The sequence below is a fragment of the Brassica oleracea genome, chromosome C6, assembly GCF_000695525.1.
Source record: "Brassica oleracea var. oleracea cultivar TO1000 chromosome C6, BOL, whole genome shotgun sequence".
NCBI classification, from domain to species: Eukaryota; Viridiplantae; Streptophyta; class Magnoliopsida; order Brassicales; family Brassicaceae; genus Brassica; species Brassica oleracea.
The window spans coordinates 15190129-15202282 of NC_027753.1; the positions used below are offsets into that span (position 1 = coordinate 15190129).

The following is a 12154-nucleotide window of genomic DNA, read 5'->3' on the forward strand; positions in this document are numbered from 1 at the left end:
CAAATCAGATCAATATAACCTATCATACGGATTATTTCGAACTTTTAGAGCTTCGATTTACTCAATTAGGATTTTTGATCTATTACCCTATGGTTTTGATTCATAAAGATTAGGGTTTTAGGGTTTCATTCTTTATCAATCAAGCCATGTTCGATTATGGGTTCTTAGGTTTTGAACTACCTTTTAACCTTAGATGATTGTTGAATCGGACCACCAAAGGAGTTGAGCCGCGAGCTGGACACGAACGGGATGCGGGCTGGAATGGATCGAGTTGCTTCTATCGGGTCGGGACGTCCTTTATTGCTTGATCGGGAACGCCTTGATCGTCGGACGGGAGTCGTCTGATGCTGTCGCGAATGAGGAAGAGGTCGCGTGCTGGAGCTGCTCTCGGGTCGCGAACGTCTGAGCTAGGATCATGAACACCTTGGGATGAAGCTGATCGGGGACGCGAGCTGGAACAGATGCGGGAATAAGAGACGCGATCGGGGTTTAGGGTTCGTAGGATCGCCGTCTAGGGTTAGGGTTTTAGGGTTTTTCGATTTGGGTATTAGCTTAGGGATTTAGAGTTTCGTGCTGATAACGTGTTATAAAAGTAATGGAAAAGTCCATCTTTATTCATAACATAGAGGTTCTTTATATTGTAGATTACACCGTCATAGATAAATGGAAAGATTACAAATCATAATCTCTTGGTTATGAGCCATCCACAATCTGTTTCATAACAATTATACCAAAAAAACAAAAAGAATAAAAGGCCTTAAAAATTGGAAGAAATGCATAAATATATAAAAATACGTTTTTTTTTGGTAAAAATGTTAAATATTATTACTATTTTTGATTTTCGTAAAAGATTACAAAGATACCAGTAAATAACTACTACGATAACTAAACTACACAAACTAATCTAACTAAGAGAGAAGTTACAAAAATAAACCCACAACCTATTGAAAACCTGTCCTAAACTGACTGATTACTAAATCAACACCAAACGGTAAAACTATGACTAACCCTAGTAGCTCTGAAAATCCATCACATCTTAAGATGACATTGTTGACACAGAATGGTGTATCGGAGATTGACAAGAGAGGAACCGCGACTCCACCACATTGCAAGATGTTTTTTTCCGTCAATTTAGCAAGAAATCGGAGCCTGGTAAGCGACATTCCCACCATCTTGAGCAAGAGTACATGAGTAACCAACAAAGATAGACCCAACCAGACCAATCCAAGAAGATCGGAACCGGAGCTGCGCAGAGCCATCCTACACACGCCCTCAAACGGGAGTGGGGGAGTCTTGACCAGACGACGACCCCGCCAAACAAGAGCCCAGCAGAACCAAGAGGATTTCTTCAACCATCAGAACACAAGACCCTACATATCACAGACTCGCGATGAAGCCGGAGATGGGCTTTAATCCGCAGAAGCACCCAAAAACTCCTCTGGAAAGACAGAGAAGAAAAAACTGGCAGGAAGATCCGCCCACAATGAGGCAAAGAAAACGTTTGATCTAGTAGATCAGACCTCAAAACGGCCGACACACCGCCACTGTCACAGGCAAAGACCGGAACGAGGAGAAAATCCCGAATCTAGCAAGCGAGCTCCTAATCGCCGACACCTCTGTTCTCCACCAATCTCCACGCCTCGCCGTCCTTAAAAATCTACCGACAGCCTCTGACTTTCAAGAACTGCCACCGACCGTCATGATTACTGGTTCCAGAACTTTTTCATATCGGGAAGAAGGTTAGGGAAAACAGAGAAGCTAAAGAGAAAAGAAGAGAGGGGAAAGAAGCTCCAACACCGGCATGTCGGTGGCGGAAAAGAGAATCGGCGACTATCACTTTAAGAGGAGAGAAAGTAGAGAGATTGGTTTAAAAAAAAACAGTTTAAACTCTCTTCGTTTATATAGTACTAGCATAAACCCGAGCAAGTGAAAAATAATTGAAATTATGTTATATTTTAATATGTGTAAATATTTTCAATTTATTCTAAACTAAAAATAAAGTTAATCTTTAATATCTATTTTAGTTTTTATTAAAAACCAAAGACCTGATAAATTAATAAGAAAATATTTTTCATTAATGTAATTTATTTTACCTTTTTTTATCTTTGCTATACATTTATTGAAAAAGTAAGTAAATTACTTGTGATTACAGTTGAAATTTAATATACAAATCATGAATTATTTCATTCTTGTATATATATATTTTGAATATGTTGATATTTTTCTTTTCTTTTATATATTTTAAACCTATTCATGATTTAGATAATGTGAAAAATAAATCAATTTAAAATTTGTTTCTAAGGTTAGTTAAATAACATAACAATTCAAAATTGATTGTTTAAGAATATATATATTTTATCAAATTAACCATACCATCCAAACAGACTAAGATTATTAAACAAATATTGTTTTTAGTTTTTAGAGTAGAATTGGCTGTTATTTTTATTTGATTACCTTTTGAATATAATTATTTATTATTAAATTTTGTTGTTTTATTTTCATAATATTATATTTTGAATAGATATATTGCGTACTATATTTTTGGACTGAGTAACATTGATTTACTGAATAACTATGTTAAATAAATGTTTTATAAAAGTATATTATTATGAAATTAATTATCTATTAGAATATATTGGTATAATGTAAAGTTATAAGGGTAGATTCAAACCATAATTACTTTGAGATCATAATATGCAGATTTTGATGCTATAAAAGATAATGTATCTTTACGGTATTTAAACCAATTTTTTTTTTGCTTAAGTTCATAAAGAACTTTGGTAAGCATATAATTTTTTTTTAATAAAACTTGGTTAAACTGCTCGGTTGACCAACTGGTTTAGAGAGATATAGAGAATCTTAAAATTTACGGAACCAACTCTGCATCCATGTTTGTATTTCTCTTCTGATTGTCCTCTGCTGTTACCATTTTTGTTGTTGTTGTAAAACCTCTGTTGTTACTTCTCAGACAGAGCCACATAAAAAAAGCAATTGTTGCATACTCATTCTTTTCTTCTACTTGATTGGTTAAGTAGACTCAAGTCCAAAATAGTTTACAAAGCTTTCATGAGTCAAAATATAGACACGTATAAACATTATCTTACCAACTCTACTCTTTTCATTTTTTGTTTTTGGTAAAATTTACAAAATTATGCTTATCTTACCAACTCTACTATTTTTCTTTTTGTTAAAATTTACAAAATTATCTTACCGTGGAACATGTAAAATATGTAATCATTTATATTTTTTATTGTTTTCCTTTATCCCTCATCTTTGTTGTTGAGGAACGTTACCCCATAGTCTAATACTCTAATCTCTGTTGACCTTTTTGCTCTCCTACCTTGGCTTTGTAAGAGGAATGCCATTGACAATGGCCCCAGCTTTGCGCACAGCAAGGATACCATTGGATTCAAGCTGTGTACGAAAAGAAGAACCAAGATGGCCAGAATCATCTTTCATCTTTCATTATTTGTTAACACTTTTTTTAAATCGTAACACTTCTTTCACTAACAACGTAGTTTTTCACCTTATAGACACACCCTTCCCAAGGTACTCTTTTCCACCATCCATGAGCTCAAGAGCCTCGCAGATACCAATGAAAGCTCCACTCGAAACGTTGACACCCCTATACCGTTATCAGATAAATATCCATCAATCATGACTTTCATTTATATGAATCCAAATTAATCACTAATAAACAATTAACGTGAGACCAAAGAACATATCCAAATCATGAAATCTAGGTGAAGGATCGATGAAAACAGAACCGCCGCAAGAATCATCTAAACATTATCAAGACCATAATCGATGAACGACCCTCCATCATCTTCTCACAATATGTATTCACACTATCTAAAGCCTAAAGGACACAACATTGGTATGTTTTCTAATCTTTATTAAGTGCATATATATAGGAGTTTACCATAGTGTATTGTCGTTATGCTTCAATGGAACACACATGGGGCTTCTGCCGCAGAACCTTTTCGAATTCATGTATATGACACTTCAAGTACCGCTCGATGGTTGTAATATCCATAACTTACCAGGATGACTTTCCTAGGATCTCGATATATATATGCCTTCCATCTTTATTAATTCCACGATTCATTTCAGGATAGTGCATTATGATGTTCTCCAATTCTTTGAACCTGTAATCATGTTCCGAGCAATAAAGCCAAAAACGTTATTAACTTGGGCTTGCTACTACGTACTCCTTTCTGTTACATCTAATGACCAAATATAATATCCAGTTACCTTTATAATGTGATCTGTTCCAACTTCATTTTTCCATTTAAACATGTCTTCCCATCGTCGAGGAGGTTTACATTTCAACGGCATAGATAGAAACTTGGAGGCAAGACCGCTGTCGCTGTAACATCCTCGGATGAAGGAGATCTTAACTTCTGCTTTCGGTGAATGTTGAACTCGAGGAATCTAGAACCTCCGGTATTCTTCAATTTGGCGGCGACCATATGCTCGTGAGGTAACGAACTGAGGCAAGCAATGTAACTTAGCAGAAATAGATTAAAAAAATCGGGAGATGGAGATCCAATCGAACCAATGTAAAGAATCAATCTCATGGTCGTTGATGATTGATTTATATAGCTAGTTTGGGAGAGGGGAGAAGTTGAAGAGAGTTGAATACTTTAAGTTCCTTAATTTTAGAGCGCAATAATGGAGGGAGGTGGGTGATGTTGGAGCTGTGTAACGAAGGTGACTATTTGTTAACCGAAGTAAGTTTGACAGAGATCTCGAAGAGTCGAAGACGATGACTATTGTATCTAACGTGTCAACACCATAGAGCTCATATTTCCACTCTGTCATCCAACGTGTCCTCACAGGAGAGAAACATTCTCTTCTTTATATATAAAGATTATACTATTATTACTTGAAAACAGCTTAAATGAAAACGTTATAATTTGATTGGTTGCTTAAAGCACTATTGTGACTAAGCAAAAATGTCATGGATGTAGTCAACTGTGACTCATCAATACATCTAGAATTAACCTCTCAAAACTTGTTGACATGACTAATGTGTGATTAGCTTCCCTAAACTGTTTTTATTACCACTTTCTCAATATCGATTGTGTTAATCTATCTTCCGGTTATCATAGTCAAAACTCGTTTGGTTGTTATCCTCTAATTTTTATTTTGGCTCCCCTATCTCTTTTGTGAAATCCTACGGTATGGTTTGAAGACATTATTATAAAGTTTATTGTATATACAAAAGTGACATGTGCTATGTGATTCCATTATAAAAGCAACATGTTTTATGATTTATGGATTAGGGCTTATGTCTGCAGATGTTTAGATTTCTTTTAGGGTTTAAGGTATAGAATTCAATATCAACTTAACATATCATACAATATATACATGATATACATGATATAGTAAATGTTACATGTTCTAAGATTTATTGTTTACGGTTTATATTTTAACAATTATATGGTTTATTTTAGGGTTTAGTGTAAAGTTTTCAAGACCAAAAAAATATATCCCTTTCAAGGCTAGACACAAAAATTCTTTTAATAATGTTTGAATTTTAGTTTGATATTATATTTAAATTATTAATTCATTATTCGCAAGGAAGTTTTACCTTCTAAATATTTTCTATATAATGAATTGAGATCCCTTACTAACTATTATGTGTGTTCTTATGCTCTTCATTCATGTAGTAATCATTCATATCTAATGAAAATGAATCTAATACCAAACAATTGAGAATGCAATTGATAATGAAGTGAATACTTTTCCGCCTAATATTTTTCTCTTAATATTGATCATACTGCCTCAAATATTCTTTATTCTATCATTCATGCACTAATTATTTGTATCTATATCTAATTCAGATAAATGTTAACTACACTGAATACCAAACAATTAAGAAGCCAATTGATAATGGAGTACTCTTGCCGGGTAATATATTTCCCTTAATATTGATCATATTTTCGTGACTATGTTTTTAATTGTCATGTTTTACAACTTTACTAGCTACTAGGTGATAACCCGCGCCATGTGTGAGATGAAAGCGTGGAATAAATATTATAATACAAATTACTTTTATATATTATTATTTATGTTGTGTTCATTTACTTATTATAAAATAATAACTATATTGAATAATTGAGTAACTATTATGTATATAATTAAATTGGAAGAACATAAATCAAAACTATATCTCTTGTTTACTTACAACTAGGGTCGGCCGGCGCTGTGCGCATGATATGATTATTGTATGAGGTACATAACTATATTATCGTATAGTTTCATTGCAATATGTTTATATTCTTAAAATTTATTGTTTAATAATATTTACAAATTGATGAGTTTTATTTTGTTTTCGAGTTTATGTGACCTATTAGTTTTATGATCGTCCTTTTCTATTTGTTATCTTCATTGCCATTAAAATCCCCTATATATTAATTGAGGATCATTTAAAAAGTTGTAACATAGGTGTTATTGGTTTATATATTTTGATTGATTTAGAAATCTATATAGTATTTATAAATCCAAGTAAAATATGTAAATTCAGAGGTTTTCCCTCGGATTTGAGTCTTTGTATTTTAACTAAAAAATCCAAACAAATTCATTCAAATCCATTATAAAATCAAATATATTAGTAAATCCGTACGATTGAATAACACTTGATTTGATACAAAATTTGTGAATCATTAAACCAATAACACATGATTTTAATAAAGATTTGAAAATCATAGAACCAATAACACTAGATTTAGTTCGAATTTTCAAATCCATTAAAATACAACAACCAATAACTCCTACTAATTTTGTATTAATTAAAAAGAGAACATGCTTATGTGTCACTTAAGATGTCAATTTAGCTTACGTGGCAGCTTAATAATCAATTGAAAAAAATATTGGTCCAAATTCAATTACTAGGAAACATTATATTAACCCAAAATATAAGAAGTGTATTATTTACTTAAATAAAAGTTATGAAATTACCTAATATGATTAACATATATATAGTAATTAATGATTATGAATAATAAAGATTTGATAACAATTTTTGCATCTTTCTTCATTTTTGTTTAGTTTTATATTATTAAAAAAATTAAACAATCACATTAGCCATATAATAAAAAAATTAGATTTTTTCTTATATGTTATATTTGAATTTTTTAAAATGACTTTAAATTACAAAAATGAGAAAACCATATATGTTATATTTTAAAATTTTTAAAACGATTTTAAATTACAAAAATGAGGAAACCTTATATGTTATATTTTTCTTATATGTTATATTTTTCTCTCATATATTACATTTTGAATTTTTTAAAATGACTTTAAATAACAAAAATGTAAGTTTTTTCCTTAAACATACGACTAAAAACATTAAAATAACATGTATCAATTCGATGGTTGATCTAAAACCTTTCAAAACCATATGGAAGATAAAAGTCAAAATAATTCAACTGTGGAAACAATATCGTTCACTTTTTCAAGAATATGTTGGGTGAAAAAGAAATAAAGTTTTTGTGTCATAATTTGCTTAATTTTCAATCCGATCAACCCATGATATATTAATTATATTTTAGTTTCACAATTTTTAATAAAATTGATCCGGTCAATCAGAAAGAAATTATATAGTAACAACAAAAACATTGTATATATATTAATAAAATGATCAAATATATAAACAAAATTATCGATAATATATACAAATAAACTTATCATGCTCTAGCTGTGAGATTGAGGTTAATTCCTTTTGGAATGTGATTAAATTTTTATATTGCCCGAGAGATACTCAAACAGTCAAATGACCTGGTCAAAATTCTCTTTGCTCAAAAATCAGAAAATTAAACTCTGACTAATGAGTATTCTATAGTACAAATAAACTCACCACAGTTATCAAAATTTCATCACATACTCAAAAAGTACAAAGTGTGTTCTTTTACATATACTTCCCAGAGACTATACAACTTAGGTTGTGTTTCAAAAAAAAAAAATACAACTTAGGTTTAAGAAAAATGGTTTAATTGGTATGTGAAAAAGACCAAACTCTTCCTAGATTTTTAATTGTCTATTAAAACCTTTATAATCTCTTTCATGATATCGTTGTGAAGCCTTCTAGATATGGTAAAAAGATATTAAAAATGATGCTTTCAAAAAGTGAATTTATATAGCTGGACATGATATTAAAAATCTGTGTGAAACAAATTTTTTTTTTGTAGAGTTACACCTCAAACCGAAGTGGCCCTAAAGGTCTCAGCTATTTGAGTAGACCGACAAAGTAAGGAAGAAAAAAGGCATCTTTCATCTTCCTCTTGCGTCTTCGTTTCAGACAGTGAACCGACTTCTTCTAGAATCATCCTGCAAGTAAGTAGACCACATTTTAGTAAGCACGTGAAAGGATAAACATGAACAAAAGTATTATTGGCTTCTATAGGAGAACGTTAATTACATGGTTAGTGAAAGTTATCTTGTCGGTGACGTCAAGTAGCGCCTTCCACTTCTTTCCAATACTCATCTGAATTTACAACAACAAACAACAAAGCAGTAATTTAAGCAGACAGATTCAGAAACTAGTCTTTTAGCATCTAGATACTGCCATGTTCTAAAGAGCTGTCAAATGGGAAAATATAGCTATGTTTATACAGGGAAAACTATAACGGCAGGTATAATAGAAATATGAATAGTTAAACGAAACTATATAACTTCAGTATAAAAACTGTAGGAGATGGATTACACCCCTCCACAAGGCCCATCGAATAACAGGGTCTAATCCAGCAAGTCGGATCGGCGGCCAAACCTATCGGCTCGACCATAGAGTACTTTTAGCCGGTCGAATAAGCCGACCAAAAGTACCCGGCTTGGAGGGAGCCTTGTCCAGGCCCGCATACTCGGCCTTTCGCATCAAGGCCCAAAGAGGAACGAAATTAAGGCATCAAGGGCAAGAATCCTATAAAAAGGGAAGTGGAAGCAACAAGGAGAGGACTTTTGGAACCATAAAACAGGCGGAGTGGCTAGATCTAAGGTTTTTAGGCGATCTCTTTGATCTTGTTGCTCTTTGATCTTGTTGCTCTTTCGCTTTCCTATCACTCTTGTAGCCCTTCACTTCAAATCTAATAAAACGTCTTTAGTCATCCCATCTCAGACTTCAATCATTTTAGTCAACTGAATCCCGTTCAAACAATTGGCGCCCACCGTGGGACTGACTAAAGTAACGTTCTAAATCTACATGGTTCAAGACGACGCCACCTTCGGCGCTCCGGGCGGAGAACCGACCCCAACGCCCGAAGCAGCGCCACCCATCGCAGCAGATTTTATGAGCTCTATCATGGCTCGACTTGCTCGTCAAGACGAAGTCCAAAAGACGACCAACGACCAATTAGCTGCTTTGGTCGCGGCCCTCACAGCTCCCGATGGCCAAACAAGCCGTCCCCAGCAGATACGCCGTCGCCTCTTTAACACCAACCCAACGGCGACCGGAGGCGATCATATCTCAGACGACTCGGAGCCTAATGAAACCCTTCTCGCCAACCACCCCCCAGTAGGTTCTGATCTCGCAACCATACGCGAGCTCGCTGCCTACCCGAGTACAAGCCCGGCGGAGACCCAGTGGAACACATGACAGCTTTCAACATCGCGATGGCACGGGCACGACTCCCCGACGAAGAAAGGGACGCATGCTACTGCCAACTGTTCGTCGAAACTCTCTACAAGCAAGCCCTAACCTGGTTTTCCGAGTTAGAGGAAAACTCCATCGGAAGCTTCCGTGACTTGTCAGCAGCTTTTCTCAAGACTTACATTATATTCACCAAGCGCAGCGCTACCGCCTCTAGCTTGTGGAACCTCAACCAAACCAAAAACCAGAGCCTCCGTGACTACATGGAGAAGTTCAAAGCCGTAGTCTCGAAGATTGAAATTCCAGACGGTATTGCCATCGACGCCCTGCGCAACACATTGTGGGTTCGTTCTAAATTCCGAGAGGATTTATACCAAAACCCAACTACGTCTATCGCGCGATCTGACAATTTCATCCGAATGGAAGAAGATACTAATGCCATTCTCAGCAAGATGAACGCACCCAAAGCTCCAGCGGCTAAAACCGCCAACACGCGACAAGAACCGCGCCATCATGCTCCAATCGACAAAAACGGCCGCAAAGACGGATACATGTATGTCGTCAATGATAACAACGTGCCGGTTTCAACTCTCGTAGTCCGCGGAGAAGGATGGAACAAGTGGGTAAGGGAGCTCGATTCGTCTGACAAACCAGTCGACGCCGTTTGCTCGACCCAGACTACAACAGCAACAGGTTAAGCGGCAGGACCTTCCAGAACCGTCGATCTCATCAAACATTGCAAGTATCACGACGTCAAAGGGCACGATACGACGGAGTGCAAGTCACTCTATGCGCACTACCTCTCATCCTTAGCAAGTGGTGACTTCAAGTTCGAACCCCTAAAGGCTAAGCCGAAGAACGGCAAGAGCTGGAGCAAAAATAAAGAAAGGAGAGCCCAGCGCAAAGCTACAGGCAAAGGCCGACATAGCGAAACTCAACAACGAAATGACGAGGAGGATGCTCCGAAGAGTAACGGTGAGGCAGACTCCTCGGCCAACGAAGAGCAACCAGCTAACCGCAGACGCATTGAGGTCATACTTTCTCAGGAAACCTTGTCGTCGGACGATGAGAACGATGACACACCTGTACTCGAAGATTTGAGAGATGTTCTGAAACGAAAGTTCGAATCCGAAAATAGCAACAGCTCCACGCGCAATAATCTCCGAACAACGTTGAATGCACGTAAGTCACAGCGTATCTCGGGAGTTGACCCCGATCCCGAAGAACGCTCGAACGGCGACCTTCGGGAAAAACTCAATGTAGGAGCATGCGATCTTCGAATCCGTCTCAATCGTTCGAAGCCCACTGACCTCCGAAGGCGTTTGGAGCAAACTAAGATGTCAAGCAACGACACTCCATCGTCAAAAAACGACAGCAGCGTACCAACCGATTTACGCGCCTTCTTAGACTCCAAGCAGGTACAAACGCGACGTCAACTAAATGTCATCATGGGCGGTTCTCTTCCTTGCGGCAACTCTGTTCGCTCCGTCAAGGATTACCGTCGGCAGGTCGCGACTTCGCAGAGATGGCCGACTAGGCCGCCAAAACACCCTCCGATAACGTTTTCGCCGGATGACGCTGAGGGGATTCATGTACCCCACAACAACCCTCTTCTTGTAGTTCTTGGAATTGGGGAGTACGACGTCACCAAGGTCCTCATCGATACATGAAGTTCCGTCGACCTCATTTTTCGAGGAACCCTGCAGAAGATGGGAGTCGATCTCGACGACATCAAACCATCCTCCAGAACATTAACCAGCTTCAACGGATCCTCCGAAACAATACTGGGAACAATCCACCTTCCGGTACGCGCATGTGGAGTCACTCGAACTGTCAAGTTTGCCGTTGTAAGAACGAAGGCCCCTTACCACGCTATACTTGGAACCCCCTGGATACATTCAATGCAGGCCGTTCTATCTACTTATCACCAGTGCGTCAAGTTCCCCGGTACGGACGAAAAAATCAAAACACTGCGAGGAGATCAAAAAGCCGCTAGGGAACTCCTAGTCGCCACAGTTAAACACCAACGATCGTCTTTATCGGTTAACTCTGTTACTCCTCCAACCTATAAAGCCTGCTCCCAAGAGGCGAAATTCTGGAGTTACCTATTGACGATACCGATCCAAGCCGGACCGCAAGGATTGGAGCGTATCTGTCTGAGGATATGCAGCGGTCAGTTCTCAACTTTCTCAAGGCGAATGTATCCACATTCGCGTAGTCCATGTCAGATATGAAAGGAATCGATCCGACCATAACAACTCACGAACTAAACGTCGATCCGACAGTCAAGCCTATCCGACAGAAGCGATGCAAGCTCGGTCCTGATAGGTCAAAGGCTGTAAACGAAGAGGTCGACCGGTTGCTCGGCGCTGGCTCAATTGCTGAGGTGCGCTACCCTGAGTGGTTAGCAAATCCAGTAGTCGTCAAAAAGAAGAACGGGAAGTGGCGCGTCTGCGTCGACTTCACAAACATAAATAAAGCTTGCCCAAAGGACAGTTATCCTCTTCTCAACATCGACCGTTTAGTCGAGTCCACGGCTGGAAACGAGATGCTCACCTTCATGGA

The 12154-nt window shown here is 37.1% G+C and overlaps 1 protein-coding gene across 1 annotated transcript in view; it reads right to left on the minus strand.

The window, feature by feature from the left end:
* Nucleotides 1-8096: 8096 nt before the first annotated feature.
* The window catches only part of LOC106296463, a 16692-nt gene continuing 12634 nt past the window's right edge, over nt 8097-12154 (minus strand). The window contains exons 4-5 of the mRNA XM_013732596.1: nt 8426-8491; nt 8097-8334 (exon numbers count right to left, since the gene is read on the minus strand). Coding sequence (XP_013588050.1) covers nt 8302-8334; nt 8426-8491 — 99 coding nt within the window. The 3' untranslated portion in view covers nt 8097-8301. The remainder of the gene's footprint in view (nt 8335-8425; nt 8492-12154) is intronic.